Source organism: Gallinula chloropus (assembly GCF_964237585.1).
Source record: "Gallinula chloropus genome assembly, chromosome: 3".
In the NCBI taxonomy this organism is placed as follows: Eukaryota; Metazoa; Chordata; class Aves; order Gruiformes; family Rallidae; genus Gallinula; species Gallinula chloropus.
In genome coordinates this window covers 119,473,646-119,494,629 of record NC_140087.1, presented here as the reverse complement: position 1 = coordinate 119,494,629, position 20,984 = coordinate 119,473,646, and the positions used below count along the sequence as shown (strand labels likewise).

Sequence of the window (20,984 nt, the reverse complement as noted above, 5' to 3'; positions counted from 1 at the left end):
AGTGTGATGAAGAAAGACTCAAAGCATCCCATAAAACACTACATCCTTGCAACAAGTGCTGTTTCAGATACATCTTTATTTTCCAATGAAAACCCAGTTCTCAGAAAGTGGTGGTCAGGCCTATTGAGGTCTGTTACAGAAAAGAGTTTACTCTAAATATTGACATGCAGCTTGACCAAAGGAGGACATGAAGCTCAGCTTTCCAGAGCTGGCACCCTGCTCACAGCACTGGGTTGGGTCCAGGCCTGAATTTTCCATGTCTGGTGAAAATAATTACAGATAATTACAGATATATCATCAATCAGCCTGTTAGCCAAAGGTTGCCCAGGGAGGGGGCTGAGTCCCCACCCCTGGGTGTGTTTAACAGATGGGTAGATGAGGTACTCAGGGATGTGGTTTAGCACAGGATGGGAATGGTTGGACTTGATGATCTTAAAGGTCTGTTCCAACCTTGTGATTCTGTGATATTCTGGTATATCTTCCTGTGTGCTGATGGAGTCTTGTGATGATTTTAAGGCCAAATACATATCTATTCATAATCAGCTTCAGATGATCTGACTAAGCACCCCTGATGACTCTACCTTGCAGGTGCTACCTAAAACCAGCAGTCCATGGGGCTTGCTTGTGAAGAGGTGACACATTTTTGCATCCACAAGGATGCAGACTTTTTCCTGTATTTTTTTTTCTAATTCCTTACCAAAGCCAAATATTTATGCATGCCCTTTGTACCAGTACCCACAAAACCATGCACAGTGCCTCCCTGCAGGGTTGGAGGTAAAGGTGAAGGGTGGGTGAAGCTGCGTTTTGCACCCCCAGCAAAGACGTGGGTGTGAAAACTGTACAGAGGACTCTTGAGAAATGCAGCCTGTAAAGGTGCTGGTAAGTCTTGGTCTTGCTGAAGGTCATTTGCCTTGCAGTGTCTGGCTCATTACCCAGGAGGAATCCCATCCGAGGAGGAGGGGTTGACATCACAGACATGATTTCCCAGCAAAGTCACGCACAGGGGAGCAGGAGCTATTAGCCGTGGGTGGTTCTGTGGAGACCTTTATGCAGAAGGCTGGAAACGACCCTCTTAGCTGCTGTGAAGATCCCTGAGCATTTTTGTCAACTTGAGCTAACGAAAATCAGATTTTCTTCTGCCCTATAAGTGTGTCTGTGAAGAAAGGAGTTCAAAAACTAACAACTCCTTGGCTTCCTTTTCCTTCTGAGGGACTCTGTCAGGCTGGTGTCTGCAGATGTTGCAGTAACAGTCCTGCTCCCAGCTAAGATTGGACCAAACCTCTTCACCCAATATAGAATCACAGAATCACAGATTCACAGACCTTTAGGGTTTGGAAGAGACCTCCAGGGATCATCATGTCCAACCCCCTACCAAAGCAGGGTCCCTAGGACAGGTCACACAGGTCGGTGTCCAGATGGGCTGGAATCTCTCCAGAGAAGGAGACTCCACACCCCCTGGGCAGCCTGTCCCAGGGCTCCCTCACCCTCACTGGGAAGAAGTTCTTCCCCAGATTGGTGTGGAACTCCCTGTGCTCCAACTCGAGGCCATTGCCCCTTGTCCTGTCCCCACAGACACTGAGCAGAGGCTGCCCATGTCCCCCTGTGTCCCACCCTTCAGATATTGATAAACATTAATAAGATCCCCATAGGGCCAGAGTGGTGTGGAAACACCACTTGTGGGTGGGGAGGTGAAATAAAGGGAGAAGCAGAGAGCAGATTTACATGGTGGTCCCAGGGGCTCATCTGATAGATGCTTATCTGTCCTTATCTCAAGGGGATATTTAAGAGACAGAGACAACAGATATCAAGTAGAGGTTTACAGTCCTGTCTTTGACCTCTGAGAAATGGCATAGTTGTATATTGAGGCATTTTCAACCCACAAAGGGCTCAGTTCCAGAAAGAAAATGAATAAAAATTTGTCTCTAAGTGGAACATGGGCAGCAAACATTTTGGAGATGAAGGCACAAGGAAAGAGCTCTTGGTACCCAGCCAGGCACTGCCCCTTCTCCTCCCACCCCCAGCAGCTGTAGCCCACCGTGTGGTAGAAACCAAACACAGGGTACACCTCTGGCTCCTGAGTGCATCTGGTTGGTTCATTGGAAAATGATTATGTACCTGATTATGTCATGGTTTACATCACTGAGGTTTTGCCTCTGATATTGACCTCAAGGAGGTGAGCTGCTTTCTGGAGGGCTAGAAATGAAATACCTACATAAGCTGAAGTAACCAGGCATTTATTATAAGGGAGCACTCCAGGTGGCCTATTTTCTTTGGTTTTTAAATGATTATATTTCCAGGCATCTTTTATAACCCCATGGACATATTTTGTTTGTTAGATAGGTGATACATCTGCTTTTAGTATTACCCCTCACTGTGTGTCATCTGTTTGAGCAGAGATCTGCAATGTTTGACTTCCAAGGTGGGATTTAGATGTCACTCACAAGCACCTAATCACTGTGACAGGCACAGGGAGATATCTCTGTGGAACTCCAAGCCTTAATCAGGACACTGATCTGTGTCAAAGATCTGTGTCTTAATCCCAAGTCGTTTATAGCACAGGAAGGGTTGCCAGCAGCAAGACAAAGAGGTGTTCAAAGCAGCTGAGCTCTGGGTAGAAGGAAGGGAGGTGGTTGCTTGAGCATCTTGTCAAATGCTCGTTGGCAATTGGTGCAAAAACCAGACAAAAATATAACTGTAATATCATTAGTTGCAAATATAGACTGGGAAAGCTATGCTTCTGCACCAGTAGCCATGCCTTTCGCTGGGTCCTATGGCATCATGTGGCCATACATACATTGTGCAACCCTCTTAGCCCCCAAAACAAGGTGACCACATCAGACTGCTGACTGGAATAGTTCCTAGCCAGGACTAATCATTGAAACAACCCAGAAATTTTTTTTGGCAGCCAACTAGCAGAGGTCAAAACTGCCAGGGCTGTTGAAATTGAGTATCATGGATGTTCATTTCTCAGTGACCGCATCCTGACGCTGTTTGGTCTGTTTGTACAGACACACAGAGCAGCTGAGTCACTGTTCAGACTCTACTAACTGTATCAGCTAAAGCTAAAGGAAGGAAGGTTTAAATTGGATATTAGGGGGAAGTTTTTTACATAGAGACTGGTGAGGGGCTGGAAGGGGCTGCCCAGAGAGGTGGTGGATGCCTCATCCCTGGGGGTGTTCAAGGCCACATTGGATGGGGCCCTGGGCAACCTTGTGTAGCTCCAGGCCTGGAGGTTGGTGGCCCTGCCTGTGGCAGGGGGGTTGGAGCTCTGTGATCCTTGGGGTTCCTTCCAACCCTGACCAGTCTGTGATTCTATGATTCTATGATTAGCTGCAACTCAGTAGGTTATGTTATCTTGGGTGTAGCACACACAACAGACTCATCTATTACACATGAAAATGAACATGAAAGTACAGGTGAAGCTCAGGGCCCCACTGACCTGTCTGATATATATGATTCCCATTCTTGTGGCTGCAACATTAGCAGCTTCCTACCTAACAAGAGCCAGTGGAGCTCCAATGATTTTGTTTTTTATGATGCTGGTGCTAAAATCAACAGAAATCTACCCAACACACCACAGGGGTAGACACAGTGCACAGTGGGAAGTGTTAAGGTGTTGCTTACACTTCTGGCCTTGTAGTTTGTCATCAACTACAGAGTAATTCTTAAACATTAAAGCTTCTGTGCTGCTTCATCTGATACCAACCACACAGAAACCTCAGCCCCTTCCAGGAAAAGCATCACTCCAGCAGAATTGGTGCTGTGTGATGGATCAGGAAACCCATCATGAAGAGCCAGAGAAGTACTAGTCTTTTCTCCATAACACACAGGAGATCCTGCCTCCCAGCCTTCCTCTCAAACACTGATTATTCCTTCTCACCCTCATCTCTACAGAGGAATCTTCCTTTTGTCAAGGGCTTTAGAGGCCCAGGGGACATCACATCCTCTATGCTGATTTTCAGGGCTGTCACGTGAAGGTCTATTTGATGTTGACTCACCGTATGGATTGCAACATGAGGACACATGCAATCGAGATCACAGCAGCCCAAGGCTAGGTAATAATTCATGAGGTTCCCAGACCTCAGCATTGCAGCATCCCTGAACCTTACATGCACAGAGGCTCTGCAACCTCCTCTTCTGCCCACTTTGGATCTGGGCCTTTTCAGTGATGCCAGTGAGTCTCTTGCAAATCAGGATTCTTTAACTGGTCTTTGCTGTCCTTTCCCTAGAAGGTTTAAGGAGTTTCTCTAATAAAGGACCATTCTAATGAGGAGGATTGATGCAAGAACAGAGGAAAATGTGCCCAATGGTCTTTGCTTTGAGCCTCGTGCACCCATTTAGCCCATGTGGAAAGGCATAAGACCCTCTACCAACAAGTTACATGTGGGAGTATTTTGCACAAGAGGAAACTGTATCTATTAGAGGATGATCATTAATGTAGCTCCATGGATGAAGCAACATCAGCCCTCATGTTCCCATTCTCACTGTGCCCTTAGCATGATGATTATCCCAAGTTAATAAATGGGCATGGGGGTGGTCGAGACTCCAGATGGATTTGCAGGCTGATTGGTCTGAGCTGCTCCTCCCCTGAACTATGAGAGCTAAACCTATGTGTCAAGAGATGTAAGATGCAATGGAGAAGCAGGCTGGATACCAGCTTCACCTGCAGCTACCCAGGCAGAAGTGCAAAGAATGCACATCTCTTATCACCAGGTACCTGCAGTTGCCTAGAGAACTTGATTCCTCTGAGGTGGTACCTGCAACTCCTTGAGTTCCCAGCCTGAAAGTTGACATTCATCAGAGATCCCCAGGACTCCTTCCTGGCCCTGATTGCCATGGGACACAGCTCCATGCACACACCATCATGTTCCATCCTCTGGTCACTGCCATGCTGCACACATTGCTCTGCTCCTCAGGTGTTTTGTACGAGTTTGGCCTGGTTTTAAGTGACCAGCCTGCACCTGTCTTTGTTTTTACGAGGAGACAAAGTCATGGAATTTTCCTGTTGCTCTGAAAAGCATTTTCAGGCTGCCTGTGCTAGCAGGGCTTAAAGTGCATCTCACTTTCCTAGAGGATTGCTCTTCTTCCTCAAGAAATAAGGTTGTCCACAGAATGACAGAATTGTAGGGGTTGGAAGGGGCCTCCAGAGACCATCAGGTCCAACCCCCTGCCAAAGCAGGGTCCCTAGGACAGGTCACACAGGGCGGTGTTCAGATGGGGCTGGAATCTCTCCAGAGAAGGAGACTCCACACCCCCTGGGCAGCCTGTCCCAGGGCTCCCTCACCCTCACTGGGAAGAAGTTCTTCCCCAGATTGGTGTGGAACTCCCTGTGCTCCAACTTGAGCCCATCACCCCTTGTCCTGACCCCACAGACACTGAGAAGAGGCTGCCCATGTCCCCCTGTGTCCCACCCTTCAGCTATTGATAACCATTGATCAGATCCCCTCTCAGGCTTCTTTTCTCAAGACTGAACAGCCCCAGGTCACTCAGCCTTTCCTCACAGGGGAGATGCTTCAGGCCTTTAATCATCTCCATGTCCCTCCACTGGACTCTTTCCAGGAGACCCCTGGCTATTTTACACCAGGGAGCCCAGAACTGGATGCAGTACTCCAGATAAGGCAAATCTGTGAGTGCTGTGGCAATTTACATCACTGAAATACACATAATTTGACTCTGATACAACCCAGAAAGCAAGCAGAGCTTATTCAGATGCTGCAAGGATTACTCACCACCTTCCCCAGTGACACGTCCTGATTTGATTTGGGGAAAACATGACTCCTTCCTAACAAGAACTTCTTTAGGGAGCAAGGAGTGCTCAGAAAACATACTTCCACTTGCAAAACATTGCAACGCTGCTGTCCTGTCTGTGTGACAGGCAGGTGTGGGGGGTCGTTCATATTTCAGTGAGTCTTCATTAACGAAAAATGGGCTTTTTCACACTCAGGTCAGGTGCCTGCCTGTCTGTCTGTCTGTCCAGGTATCCCCCTGACAACACGCTGGAAGAGAAAAGAGAGTAGTGACAGATCCTCCATTAGAATCATAGAATGGTCTGGGTTGGAAGGGACCCCAAGGATCACAGAGCTCCAACCCCCCTGCCACAGGCAGGGACACCAACCTCCAGGCCTGGATCTACACAAGGCTGCCCAGGGCCCCAGCCAACCTGGCCTTGAACACCTCCAGGGACAGGGAATCTACTACCTCTCTGGGCAGCCTGTTCCAGCCCCTCACCACTCTTTCTGTAAAAAAACTTCCCCCTAATATCTAATCTAAACCTTCCCTCCTTTAGCTTTAGTCCATTCCCCCTTGTCCTGCCATTATCTGCTCTTTTAAAAAGTCGAATCCCCTCCTGTTCCTCTGCTCCCTTCAGGGACGGGAAGGCTGCAGTGAGGTCCCCCCACAGCCTTCTCTTCTCCAGGCTGAACAAGCCCAGTTCCCTCAGCCTCTCTTTGTAGGGCAGGTGCTCCAGCCCTCTAATCATCCTTGTGGCCCTCCTGTGAACCCTCTCCAACAGTTCCACATCCTTCTTGTATTGGGGGCCCCAGATCTGGACACAGTACTCCAGCTGGGGCCTCATGAGGGCAGAGTAGAGAGGGACAATCACCTCCCTGTCCCTGCTGGCCACATTAGAAATGGGGAAAGCTAGAGAGTTTCTGGTAAAAAAAAACAACAATAAAATGCATAATTTCCAAGGCAAGGGTACAACAAAGGACATTCTGGAGTGCTTGGCATTTCCTGGTTAATTAGATTTTATGAGTCGCACTGTTAGTCGCTGCATGAACACTTAGGTTACTCGCATTGTTGCTACTTTCCCAGCCACTTGAGCTTGCCCGTAGGTATGTAGATTAAACATAACAACCAGGAATGTCTTTATCCTACTAATAATTCTTAGAACAAAAATGCCATTAACTCCCTGGTAAGTATAATGCAGGAGGCAATGAGGAAACGAACCACTGAGGTGGAATGGGAGAGCTGGGAGCAGCAGAAAGGTCTGAGCTTTGGTGGAGATTAACCTGTTTGTTGTTGTAGGTGATGGTATTTGGTCAGAGGGAGGATTCTTAGGAGTGCAAAGCTCTTGTGTTCTTTGATATCATAGAATCATAGGGGTTGGAAGGGATCTCGAGAGATCATTGAGATATCAACACGCCCAGGATTTTATGAAGAACCTCCAGTGCTTTGATCCCCTAAACAATGCTTCTCAGGAATTTAACAGCTATTGGGATCAAGCCCTGAAAGATCAAACAGAATGTTAGGGGTTGGAAGGGACCTCGAAAGCTCATCTAGTCCAACCCCCCTGCCAGAGCAGGATCACCCAGACTAAATCACACAGGAACACATCCAGGAGGCTTTGAATGTCTCCAGAGAAGGAGACTCCACAACCTCTCTGGGCAGCCTGTCCCAGGGCTCTGTCACCCTCACAGGGAAAAAGTTCCTCCTGACATTCCCATGGAACTTCCTCTGCTCCAGCTGCACCCGCTGCCCCTTGTCCTGTCGCTGCCACCCCTGAGCAGAGCCTGGCTCCATCCTCCTTTACATATTTATAAATATTAATGAGGTCACCCCTCAGTCTCCTCCAAGCTAACAAGGCCCAGCTCCTTCAGCCTGTCCTCCCTGGCAGGGGGGGTTGGACTAGATGATCTTTTGAGGTCCCTGCCAACTCCTGACGTTCTGTGATTCTGTGAAACCTGCTTAAAAAGTGACAAAGTTTCACTGCCTCAAATATTTCCCAATGCTTTCCTCTGCCTTTGACATCATCCACCTGGTGACAGGGATGGGTGGATGGTGACAAAATTTTACGTGACTTGGCAGTGGCCAAGGGTCAACACTGGGACCAGACTCCCAATGGTGGCTGACTCCCAAGCCGTCTGCCTGACCCATCCCCATGCCCACGTTGGGAAACAGGTCTGCAATAGCCATGCAAACAGGTGCAGCTCGGTGGGGCTTGGCTGGGGGTCAGCTTATGTAACTGACACGGTCAGTGGAAATTCACCCTTGGGGATTACAACACGCTGGCTTGCCCATCGCGTTGCAGCCGGCGATAAGGGGGATAACCAGTCTGCTTTCCAGGAGGTTGGTTGCAGTTACTTATTGACAGAGCACTCAGCCATCAAACTTGCACAACCCCATGGTCCCTATAAATATGGGGTGCCCTTCCAAGCCCCTTCCTCAAACTTCATCCCCCATCGGTCTTTCAGGCTCTTTGCAGACTCGGTCCACAACCTGCTGGAAGCCATGAGGATCCTCTACCTGCTCTTTGCTGTTGTCCTCCTCCTCTTCCAGGCTGCTCCAGGTGAGAAGCAAAGGGCTTGTAGTCAAAAGAGTGTTTATAGGAGGAAACAAGCAACCATCCCCTGACAGAATCTGATGTTGTCGGGATGCTGAAGGGAGGGTGTAGAAAGGTGGGTGATGGTCTCTTCAGCCAGGGGACAGGAGATGGGACAAGGAGCAATGGGCTCAAGCTGTGCCAGGGCAGGGTCAGCTCTGCTGGGAGGGAAAAGTTCTTCCCTGGCAGAGTTGTGGGGCTGTGGCACAGGCTGCCCAGGGAGGGGGCTGAGTCCCCACCCCTGGGGGTGTTTAACAGATGGGTAGATGAGGTACTCAGGGATATGGTTTAGCACAGGATGGGAATGGTTGGACTCGATGATCCTTAAAGGTCTTTTCCATCCTTGTGATACTGTGATTCTGTGATGCTGTGATGCTGCTCTGCAGTCAATGAGACCAAGAACATCTCTTCTCACGATGGCTGCCTTCCTAAAAATGCAACACATGATTTATTGCCTATTTATCCACCTGGAATTTAGACTGAAAACTGATATTCTTACGTCTTCCCACAGGCTCTGCAGATCTTGCTTTTGCTGACACCGCAGAGTGCAGGAGCCAGGGGAATTTCTGCCGTGCTGGGGCCTGCCCACCCACCTTCGCTGCCACAGGGTCGTGCCACGGGGGGCTGCTGAAATGCTGTTCAAAGTAAGTGCCACAGGAGGGCGGGAGAGGCATCAGGGGTTGGTTCTGTCCTGCCACTTTAGCTGCCGTTTCTCTGAATGGCCTGCACAACTCCATGGAGCTTGTGAGAAATCCAGATGGAGGATGAGCACATCTACATCGTAGGTGTGTGCTTAAGGAGACAGTTCATGTTGATGGAATTATGTATGAAAGCAAAAGTTTGGGAGCATCAACACATCCCATAATACACTATTTTTCACTTGATTTTGAATTTTGATGTGGGACACTTTTTTTATTTTCCTCCGAGAAATGATGATGAAAATATTTCACAATATTTTCACCCTCCAGGGAAAAGTGTCTCCTCCCTTCCTCTATTCTTCTCATTTCCAAAAATACCTAGAAAATTAAATTTTAAAGGATGAAAAATGTTCACAGAACTTTCCTTCTCAATGACTTCTCATCCCTCCTTCCTCCCACCACCGTGCAGCTCATATAAAGGTGAAGAAGAATTAATTTATTAGTCACTGGAGGCAACTGGGTGTGCATTTCACTTTTGACTTTGGAGGACACTTTCTAATAATATCTGGAGTTTCCCTGATAGCCAGATTTTTTTTCTTTCCTTAAGGTTTTGAAGGTGCTTTTGGGGAAATACCCTTTAGCTTGGGGTAAAACATATTCCTCAGGCATTAAATTCTTCCACTGATGGCCACATGATGGTCATTGCCAGCTGCAGTGGATATCCCATGCACCAAATTCAGTAGCAATTTAGGAGGGGTTCCTGTATCTTTTGACACAAAGGACAGGTGTGATGACATAACTCATCCCAGCAAGAGATGTTCAGGCAGATCCTCAGCCATTGATGTGACTGAACAAACCCTGGTTCAAAATAAAGGGAGGGCTCAGATCCATATTTTCTGACTTTCCCTCAATTCCTTCCTCTTTTATTTATAGAATTGCCAGGGTTTAATGATTCTCAGAAACAGAAGAAAGTGTGATGAGATGGCTCTAGGGAAGAGGCTTCGTGGCATGAGGTCACCAAGTGGGAATCCTCAGCCAGACTGTGGTTTCTGGAAACCCAAGTCACACCAATAATAGGACATGTTTCTTGTCAGGAGTTAAGGATGCTAATGAGGCATCCACTTAGGAACCCAGGAAAGTAAATGGTGCAGAAGCAACCTACTAACAGATCCTTTTACAAAGGAATGATGTGATCCCTCAGTCTCTGTGAACAATCATTCCCTCTTCAGGAAGCAGTATCTACTGAGAGCAAAAAGACTGGTAGAAGCAAATGGGAGGCCTCCAACATCTGTATGAACATCTGTTAGGCCTGATCGAAGGAGAATTGTGGTAGGGGAACGAACAAGACCTCTTGAGTTTGGTTTCAGGTGTAATTTTTCCTAGAAGAATGTACCCATATGTGGTATTTTCAGAATTAAACCTCTTCCCATCGGGCTGTGAGATTTTTTTGGTGGGTTGATCACTACAGCAGTAGAAGTTGAAACCAGCAGGGTATTCTGAGGTACAATATAATTACTAATTTATTTTTTTTTCAAGCTGAGGATTCAACCTCCCAAGCTTCTTGGAAAGAAATCTTTTAAATTGGACACAAAAAGCTTGATTCAGTAAGCTACCTTGAGAAGTTTAGTGGCATCTGAGGTGTCTTTGAGTATGTAAACATCAACAAACACAGGTCTGGTTGAGAGAGCTCGTGACCTAGGGGAAAATGTTGCTTTTCAATAGAGGACAAATATATGCACCCTAGAGTTCTACAAATGGCATCAGACTTGGGTGATTCAGTTATTAAATTTGCAATGCATTGAATGTAAATTTTATTACTAGTGGCAACACATCTAGTTTGCCAGTGGCCTGTGAACTATGTCATGGGCATCTGCAGGCATAGACACCCAGCACATATAGGGTCCCTTCCATGTAACTGGGGGTTTTTGAACCTGCTGGCTGAATACATCCTGCATAATTATTCCAAAGCATAATTAGTGGGTACTGAGGATTTCAGAGACTGATCTTAGGCCACACTTCAGCAAAATAATGAGTCACGAGGGACATGGTTTAGTGGGAGCTAGTAGTAATAGGTGAATGGTTGGACTGGATGATCTTTTAAGTCTTTTCCAACCTTGATAATTCTGTGGTTCTGTGATCCTTACAGGATTTTGGCAAAGTAACAAGAGAAGGCTCTCCTGGATCGGTGCCCTGGTACCAGCAACGTTGCCACTATCTCGAGGCGGTGATTTTGATGGATTCCTCCTCTGTCTAAACCCTCCTGCAAATGAGCATTAAAAGAAGCTTCCAGAGGGCACGTCCTGTTAGCACACTGCTTATGGAGATCCAGGTTCTTCCTCGCTGAAGTCACTCCCTATTTTTTTTTTGCTTTTAATACACAAGCCACTTTGGCACCTTGGCCACCTATTCCAGCCTACCTCACAGGGATGTTTGGATGTTCAATCAATTCAGGTTCATGCAGCTCTTGGAGGATGCAAAGCAATATATATGTTGTTATTTTATTCACACACACAAAATAAATGCCTTCTTAAACCAATAACTGTGATCTCCTATTGCTGCTCCCACCAATTTTCTCTGTGGCTTTGTCTCAAGGCTTGTTGAGCCATGTAATCTTTTTAAACAAGTATGCCCATGCAGTCTCACATGTTCCCAAGTGATTTGGAAAAGGGGATGGCTAAAACAGCAACCAGGTTTGATGATGATACTAAAGCATTCAGGATGACAAGACTAAAAGTTGAGTGTGAAGGACTCAATGAGCAGGTCTTGGCTGTGAGTGACTGGATGACAAAATGGCAATCAAGAAACATCTCCACTATTGCAGACTTATTGAAAACAAAACATAGAATTATAGACTGGTCTAGGTTGGAAGGGACCCCAAGGATCACAGAGCTCCAACCCCCCTGCCACAGGCAGGGACACCAACCTCCAGGCCTGGAGCTACACAAGGTTGCCCAGGGCCCCAGCCAACCTGGCCTTGAACACCCCCAGGGATGGGGCACCCACCCCCTCTCTGGGCAGCCTGTTCCAGCACCTCACCACTCTCTCTGTAAAAAACTTCCCCCTAATCTCTAATCTAAACCTTCCTCCTTTAGCTTTAGTCCATTTCCCCTTGTCCTGCCATTATCTGCTCTTTTAAAAAGTTGAATCCCCTCCTGCCTATAAGCTCCCTTCAGGTACTGGAAGGCTGCAATGAGGTCCCCCCGCAGCCTTCTCTTCTCCAGGCTGAGCAAGCCCAGGTCCCTCAGCCTCTCTTTGTAGGGCAGGTGCTCCAGCCCTCTAATCATCCTTGTGGCCCTCCTCTGAACCCTCTCCAACAGTTCCACATCCTTCTTGTATTGGGGGCCCCAGATCTGGACACAGTACTCCAGATGGGGCCTCATGAGGGCAGAGTAATATTCTAATCCTGTTGAAATTACTGTTACAGATGTAAGTTATCTGTTCTCCATCTCTCAAGTGTCTCCTGTGAGAAAATCTCTGGCATTAGGTCCAGATAAACTCAGGACAGACTGTGCCTCAGACTTCCCCCTCATCCCAAAAAAACACGTCTAGTGCTTAAGTCAAGGATGTACTACTCCAGAGTGGTCTCCACTTCTGTCTCTAGATAATGCACCTCACATCTGTCAAGGCCTTGCACCCCAGCATCTACCCTCACTGCCATACATGGGCAACTTCAGCTCACTCTTCCCTTTTTGTCTAATTTCCATGGAGCCCCTGGGGTGTCTTTCTCAACTCTATGTCCCTTGAGTGGAGCCTTGAGGCTGGCCTCATGTCTGAAGGCTGATACAGAACTCCTGTGTCACTTGCTCTTCAGGGTCTTGCTTCTCCCACACCATTTTTTTGGCTTGCATCTTTCATGCAGTGACCTCTGAGAGTCCCTCCCAAGAAATTCATCATTCCTTGTCTATTGAGAAGGTCCCTCCCAGGACATCTTTGGGTTTTTTCCCTTGGAGAGCTGCCAGGAAGGCAGCTGGACCCAAAATGTTTGGTAGTACAACTCAAGCTATGGGAGAAAAGAGATCTCTTTGTTGATGTACACCTTCCAAAGCTAATGCAGAACCTCAGAAAATCTTCTTGACCACCTCAAGAATGAAACAGTTTTCAAAATGGTGATTGGGATAAAGACTCTCCAAAAATTTGCTGATCAGTGACTTCTTCCCTTCCCAGCTCTCTTCCACGGCAAGGAGCCGGATTGGACAGCTACCTCAGTCACTAGGACTGGAGATGCCCCATTGAAACCTTGTTTCATGCATGAGCAGCCTCTATCAAGTGCTCCAACAGGAGTAACAAACATCATGTACCTTCCACTGTCATCTCCATTGTGTCAGCAAATGCCTCTGCCTCTCCCCATCATGTTTTCTTTGCTCTTACCTTTGGGACAGGGGAACTCAACATCATTGCTTGTTGCCACCTGTTTTCTACTCCTACAGCACAGGATATTTTCACTAAATTAATCATCCCCTTCTGCTCTGGCAGATCAGTTGCCCATCAGTTGTAATTAAAAGCAGGGACTCTCCTTCAGCCCCAAAGACATTCCCACTCTTTGTCCCACATCCCAGAAAACAGACTACAGGTGGCAAATTCCCAAGCTGAAAAGGCAAACAACAAACCAACAAGTCCCCTGAAGGAACAGTGAGTCAGAGAGATGAGTTTGCCCTTTCTGGGTGATGCATTCCTCCTGTACCTTCACAAAGGCAGGTCCTGTCCAAAATCCCCCACCCACACCTTTACTAACCTGGTGAAATATTAACTCCAACAGACACTGCAAGATCAACAGCTTCCCATCACTGACAACCTCACCATTTTCACTGGTGACTGCCAGCATCTCTTCCTGGTGCTCAAGGAGAAGTGGGGCACCATGCCCAGGCTCCCCTTCCCCAAAGCCCAGCACTTCATAGGGGGGTTGTTACCACCTCAGGAGTATTTACCTTTCAATGGAAGGATCCTGAGCCTGGGGCAAACACTGCTGCTGTTCTCCAGCTGGGGCTGGGGGAGGGAGGTGAGGAGGATGGAGCTGCTTCCCCTTTCCTTCCCTCTCCATGATGTTGTTTGGTTCCAAAGGGCATTGAACAATGTGTGACGCTGTGGGCCGACCCCGGTGGGGTTTGCTCAGCAGTTTCACCCCCCTCCAGACAAACACCCCTGCCCCTTGTGCTGCCTGGGACAGGCAAGAGGAGAATTATGCAAGTAGCAGATGAGCATATTTTCCTTCTCCATTAAATCCTGTTATTTCTGCCAGCAAACTTCACCCTTGATGGTTTCCTTATAGCTGGCCATGGTTTGTGACCACAGACTGCCCCTTTCTTGCTCTACTTTTTGGCCATGCTGCTTTCAGAAATGAAGCTGAGGATGCCATGGATTGCCATTTTACAAAGACAGGTGAAAAGAGTTGGGGTTGTTCAGCCTGGAGAAGAGAAGGCTGCAGGGAGACATTTGAGCCCTTTCCAGTCCCTGAAGGGGACTGTAAGAAAGCTGGGGAGGACTGTTTGTAAGGGCATGGAGTGATAGGATGAGGGGTGATGGTTTTAAACTAGAGCAGGGCAGGTTGAATTTAGATATTAGGAAGAAGTTCTTCCCTCTGAGGGTGGTGAGACACTGGCCCAGGTTGCCCAGAGAGGTGGTGGAGGCCCCATCCCTGGAGATATTCAAAGTCAGGCTGGATGGGGCTCTGAGCAACCTGCTCTAGTGAAGATGTCCCTGCTCACTGCAGGGTGGGACTGGATGGCCTTTAAAGCTGCCTCCCAACCTTACACAGTCTGTGATTCTATGCATGAGGGTGGGGTGCCTGTCTGACACCTCGAGCAGGTACACAGAGTCATTTGCATTGCATGACTGCCCAGTGTCTTAGCTCACAGGTCAGAAATCAGAGAGCCAGCCAGTGTTCCATACGGCTCATTCATTCACCTGGATGAATTTCCAGCACACACACAGACACACAGTGCTTTAATATAACAGACTTGACTCCTCAAAACTTCTTTCCCTGCGTCCAGGAGGAAAACAGAGGAGAGATGGCTGAGGTTTCCTTCCTTATACCCTGCCCGAAGCAAAATAAGGAGGTAACACAGTACAGAGGTGCAAATGCCTTCACCTCCTGTACCCCTCATCTCCACAGACTGAGCTGGTGAAGACACCAGCTGTAAAGGCAACAGCCTGTTTAAGACCCTGTGCTTCTGCCTCAGTCACACATGTAAAAATGCACGGTCTTTCCCCACACCCCAGTTCACACAGACCCTGGCAGAAGTCTCAAATCTCTGTTTTCTCATCATGTTCCTCAAGAACTTCATCACAGCAACCTACTGATGGCAGTCAGGGAGGTGCAGAGGGAGGTACATGCAGGCTTGATATCCCCAAGCATCTTCTGGGTCTTGTGCCCATCACAAGACGTACAGATGAGTCTTCCCCTTCTTTTTGTTGGACCTCAGGGACCCAGGGCAATGCTGCCAGCATTATGTAGTTGCCCAAACTGCTAAGCAGGGACAAATATTCATGAAGCATGGAGGGGAATTTGTCTGCTTTTCCACCTGCATCCTCCTGTCCATCCTCAACATCCCCCTTCAGCCCTCTACTACAAAGAAGATTTTTGCTTTCCTCTAAAATCCTAGTGCTGACATAGCAAGAAAATGTGGTTTTTTTCCCCAAACTAAAGCATTTGCTTCATGCCCTACACTGAATTTGTAGCAGCCAGTTTACCAGACACTGATGCCTCTGCCCTCTGCGTGCAGACATAGCTCCCCTCCTGTGCTTATTCTCCACTGCTCCTGTCTGCTGCTCTCCCTGAAGCAGTAAAAAATTAAGCACCCTCATGACTTGATTTCATTAATGATTCTTGGCACTTAACAGTTTGAAAAGAAACACACTTGCAGTTCTCATATGTCTCTGGATTAGCATTGCTTGGAGACAAGTACAAAGCTCTGGTGAGACTTCCTTTGGTACACTTTGTATCTGGCTGGTCCCTCACTTGCATGAAAAGACATTTCAGGTACAGAAGAAGGTTAGAAGGTGATAAGAGATGTGGAGGCATCACAAGCAAGTAGGCTTTGTGTGTTGAGTCTACAAAACCAGAGAGATGCCTCTTCATAGGCACATCAGCAAGGGAGAATGTTACTAAACCAAAGTCATTTTGGGCACTGAATGAGTAGGTTTGGACTCTCTGCAAAGGCTAGACTTTGGATGGTTCAAACCACACAAGTAGGGTATGGGAATTCAGTGCCCATAGCAGCAGAGAGTGACATGATCTCAACATTTTTGGGACAGAGCTTAGCTGGCTCCTGAAAGGGAATTGTCACATAGTCTCCAATGACAGCATCACACAACAGTGGTGCCCAGTCCTTTCTGTCTAATGACTTCTTCTTCAAGTTTTGATACAAGCTCATGGCTAAAGTCACAAATATAAGATGCAGAGAGTAACTGAGCTCTGAACCATGCTAGAATAACACCTGGGAGAATTAAGCTACTACCATGTCTGCAGATTTCCCAGCCTGGAGGGAAAATGTCCACTACCCTTTCAGTGTAACCCTGCCTTCCCCAGTTGCATCCTTACAGCTCTGATCCACTGAATCTCTGATCCTTTCCTGCATTCAAGAAGGGTCTGTTGTCTCCTTGTTGCATGCAGTCTTGCAGGCCAGCTGCCCTGCCTGTGCTAGGCTCACTGTGCCTGGTGGCTAGGGAGAGGACAGGCTGTCACAAGACTGTGGCCAAGAGCCACAGGGCATCAGCAGATCCGTGTGGTTTGCAGTTCTGAGGATCACAGGAACCCACCTCCCTCCTCCTCCAATCCCATGTCCTCTCTAGGTGCAGCCCACCAGCTGGCACAGGGCGTGCTAGCACAGAGTGATTTGGTCATTGCTCAGGTCAGGCGTCTCCCAATGTGTTAGGTTGCAACATCCTCATACATCACCAACCTCTATAGTAATAGGCCAATGAACTCGCTGTTCTTCAGACAACCACTCCTCCACCCCCTCCAGTTCTCTGCACTGCTCCATCCCTGAGCCTTTATAAGTACAGGGACTACCCATCTTCTGCCTCCACCATCAGCTTCCGTCCATCTTTGAGTATCTTCACACCACCACCAGCTGGCAGCCATGAGAATCCTTTTCTTCCTCGTTGCTGCTCTCTTCTTCCTCTTCCAGGCTGCTCCAGGTAAGATTGAAAATAGGTGAGATGCAGGCTAGAAGGGTGGATGTGCAGAGAAGTCCATCAAAGCCCAGCGCTGAGGTTCTGATAACCTCTCTGCTCTTGGGCTCCACAATTTCCATGTTAGAAATCCCTTCCCCTAGCCAAAGTCCCATTCTTTATCAAGGACCTTAATCAAGGTCCATGATAATCTTCCTGATGGTCTCTTCCTAGCATCTTGTGTTCCAGTTGCATGATGATGTGATGGAAGAAAGAAGCTCCTGTGTATTCAGGCAGTTCTTGGGCTGATTCTTAAGACCCCATCCTGTGATGTGAGAGCTATCCCTTCTGACATTCACACACCCACCTCCTGACTGTGTAGATTAGTAGATGGCCTATATTTTTGAAGTAAAAAAAAGTAGTCATGACTGTGTGGCTTTGCCTGGAGTCTATACTGTCCATTTCCCTTAAGAGGGTTTGGAGCACATGCATCATTCCAGGCCATTTTGGGGGACTTCAGAGAAGTTCAAGCCATCTCCATCCCTGCTTGGGGTTATAGTAGTATTTGTACTTGCTTTCCTAGATGAGCAAAGGTCCATCTACTCAATGCAGAACCTCTGAGGCCCAAAGCAGGCACTGGTAGGAGCTTTAGGCAAAGCCTGCACCAACACCCTTCTAGACTGTAATATTCCCTATTATATGCATCCCAAAGAGTATTCTCCATTTCAAAGCAAACTGTGGCCCCTGAGTTGGCTGCAGGGCTGGTGCAACTCCAGTAGAGTCTCAGGGAAAGGGCAGCATGTTATTTTATATGTCTTCATAAAGACTGATGCACAGAAAAGACCCATAACATGCAGCCCATAGAGCCTTTTAATTTAGGAGACAAGGGAAACCAAGGTCTAACGCCTTTAAGGTGAGCTGGGTGAAATCAGCAACACAAAATTCTTGAATAATATGAGATTAAGAGAAAATACTTGAGAACCACCAGGAGAAACTGGGTGAAATGTAGTAGAACTGATTTTTAATACTGCTTGCAAGCCTTTTAAATTAAGGATAGAGCCCAGTTTGATGTCAGCTGTGGGTTGAGCTAGGCACAGAAAGTACTGGGTAAGATGATCATGTTTGTGCTTGGCATGAAGCTGGGGTAGCCAATACAGGACTCTTCTGCCTTTTAAGAGCACAGAGGTGGTGATACAGGGAAGATCCATTTAAAACATACAAAAATAACAAAATCTGAATCCCAGGCTGAACATCCCAGTGGGAACAAGTGAAGTTTAGCCTGGAAATACTCTGAATCCAGACTCTGAGCTGGCTTTTCAGCCTTGGGGGGATGCCCTGATGATGGTGGGTCTGCAGCCTTTGCTGACACCTGGACACCTGGCCCTTTGGTTTCAAACATAGCAGCATGTTAAAACCAGTACAGCATCTAGCCAAACCATATGCAGCACTAGCAACATGAGCCACTGACTTTATTTTAGAGCATGTGTTTAAGTATATACAACATTTTAGTTGGGAAAATGTTAGTTCCATTGGTTTGGTTGTGATTAAAACCATCTTTTTTTTAAGCTTTATGCTATCTGTGTTAGCTGTGTGGTATCTTACATGCTCACAGTGGTCAATGCTCCCTGCAAGGAAGCTGTTCAAAGTAGGGGACAATGATGACAAGTCATAAATATGCTTTAGTTTGGCTGAAACGTGAAGTGGAAGTTTGAAGAAACTCAGTTAGGACATTTTTATTTTAATACCATCACTTTTTTTTTAACTTTTTTTTTCTGTGTAATGTGGGGTGAGTTTTAAAAATACATTTTCCTGTGTTTCCTATGGCTTTTTCCTATAACATAATATTTCTGTGTGTAACTGGACTGACATCTCCAGGAGAAACGCTAGGGAAGCAGACAGTTCTCTTCAGGCCACTGAAGTTGGACTGTCTCTCCATGCTATAGCATCACAACCTGCTCTTCTGGTTCCTTTGCATTTCTTCATGCAAAGACCTTGAGGAGGTGTGATCAGGTTACCCCAAAGACAAACCACAGGCAGGAAACCACAAACCACACCAGGTGAATCGGATGCTGTAACCCTCCAATCCTCTGCTTTGGGAAATGAATATGCCATTTCCCCCCCTTGTTTTTCTGGGTTTCTTGCAGCTTACAGCCAAGAAGCTGCTGACACCTTAGCGTGCAGGCAAAGCAGGGGCTTCTGCTCCTTCGTCGCGTGCTCTGCTCCTCTGGTTGACATTGGGACCTGCCGGGACGGGAAGCTGAAATGCTGCAAATGGTAAGATGGGTTCCTCCAGAGAAATGCTGCTGCTGCTCCAAGAGACAGCCAACTTGCTGGGCTTGTCCCTCTCTTGGTTTGAGACAGGCCATCTTCTCCCTCCATCTCTCTACACCCTCCAAAAAAAACCCCCTTCAGTTGCTGGGCTTTGTGTCAAAAATACTGTCAAATTGGAGCATATAGATTTTTCTCCCTATCCATTTTTACAGGGAGTCTGCTCCTCAATGTGTCCTATTGTGGTCTTAGACAATTCCCTTTACCTGTTACTCTATTGATTCTTTATCAGCCCTAAAGCCTTACATATTTTCCTGCTCATTCAAAACTCCTACTTCTATTATCCAGAATTAATGTTGGGATCCCTTGTGTTCTTTCTGCTGCCTGTTCAGCACCATGATTGGCCAATCTATGACCTTTTTCTGCTCAGCTTTACCCTTTAGGTTTCCCCAGCAGAGCATAATGGTGATCTTGGTTGGCAGTTGAACTGCTTCTAATGAGCAAAGTATTTCTCCTGCATGCTTAACGTGTTTCCCTTGGCTTGTTAAAGGTCCACACTCTTTCCAAATTGCTCCATGGGCATGTACAACTCCAAAGGCTGTCCATGTGTTTAACCTTGTTCCTGCTGCAAGTTCTAATGCTTAGGTTAAGGCAATGATTCCTGCCTTTTGGGCTGAAGTTCCAATAGGAGAAGGATTTGATTGCCTGTGTGACCTGCCCTAGGCAACCTGCTTTGGCAGGGAGGGTTGGACTTGATCTCTGGAGGTCCCTTCCAACCCCTACAATTCTGTGAATTCTGTGATTCTATTACCTGGTCAGTAGTAGTCCCTGTATATCCAGCAGTACTGATACCTTGCCAGATGAAACTACTACTGTCTGTGAACCAGGAATCTTGAGCATCTTCCAAAGGTTCTTCTTTCAAATCGTGTCTCCTAGCATGCACACCTTCTGTTGACTTCAAGCAAGCATGTGCCAGTGGTTCAGTTGTAGTATCACTGAGGAAGGAAGGTCTATTCACAATGTTAATTACTTCAATCACAACACCATTAGACTCTACAATACTAGTCTGCTCTTCTCAGAAAAAACCTCAGGAAGAAGTTGATGATGAGCAAGGAGGAACCTGGAGTTTGTACATCTGATATTGATAATAACATATATCACATATCACTAACAACTCCTTCCAATAAGTTCTTCTGGAACCATGGCAGAACCAGCTCATGCTCAAACTCTGCCTTTGCTAAGCAGGGTGGTCACAACTGTCTTGAGACAGTCAGCTCTGAGGGCTCCCCCTCAGCCCACACAGGCAGTAGCACTACTACTGCTGCTGCTGCTGCTACTACTACTACTACTACTACTACTACTACTACTACTAAAAAAATAAAAGCAGCTTATTGGCACAGAATAACCATTAAGCAAGCCAGGCCTCATGCCAGGGATGCAATTTGCCATTGGGGTTACTCTAAGTGGTCTGAAGTGCCAGATGTTAGACCAAAGTGCCACAAGACATTTTCCATGTCCTGTGGATATAAAGCATAGATACAAAGCATGTTTTCATCAGCACCAGTGAGACAGCATGTAGGAGATAACCCATGCAGAGCAGTGATGTAACAGGATACAGTCCAGCTCTGAGTCTGGTGGCATTTCATGCA

At 47.1% G+C, this 20,984-nt stretch overlaps 2 protein-coding genes across 3 annotated transcripts; both read left to right on the top strand.

Moving 5' to 3' along the window:
* Nucleotides 1-8,096: 8,096 nt before the first annotated feature.
* LOC311190636 (gallinacin-10-like) lies at nucleotides 8,097-11,497 on the top strand (the record flags this gene model as incomplete). 2 transcript variants are annotated; one of them, XM_084262622.1, is made up of 3 exons in its annotated part: nucleotides 8,156-8,287; nucleotides 8,832-8,964; nucleotides 11,105-11,497. In XM_084262622.1, the coding sequence occupies exons 1-3, from the start codon at nucleotides 8,230-8,232 to the stop codon at nucleotides 11,118-11,120; spliced, it is 207 nt and encodes a 68-aa protein (XP_084118748.1). In that variant the 5' UTR covers nucleotides 8,156-8,229. The 2 variants fall into 2 exon arrangements, with proteins under 2 accessions (XP_084118749.1, XP_084118748.1); XM_084262623.1 differs by lacking the exon at nucleotides 11,105-11,497 and having other exon boundaries at nucleotides 8,097-8,287; nucleotides 8,832-8,968.
* A 5,437-nt stretch (nucleotides 11,498-16,934) lies between these two features.
* On the top strand, nucleotides 16,935-19,345 carry LOC311190638 (gallinacin-9; the record flags this gene model as incomplete). The annotated part of the gene is made up of 2 exons (XM_084262625.1): nucleotides 16,935-17,094; nucleotides 19,212-19,345. The coding sequence occupies exons 1-2, from the start codon at nucleotides 17,037-17,039 to the stop codon at nucleotides 19,343-19,345; spliced, it is 192 nt and encodes a 63-aa protein (XP_084118751.1). The 5' UTR covers nucleotides 16,935-17,036.
* Nucleotides 19,346-20,984: the final 1,639 nt, after the last annotated feature.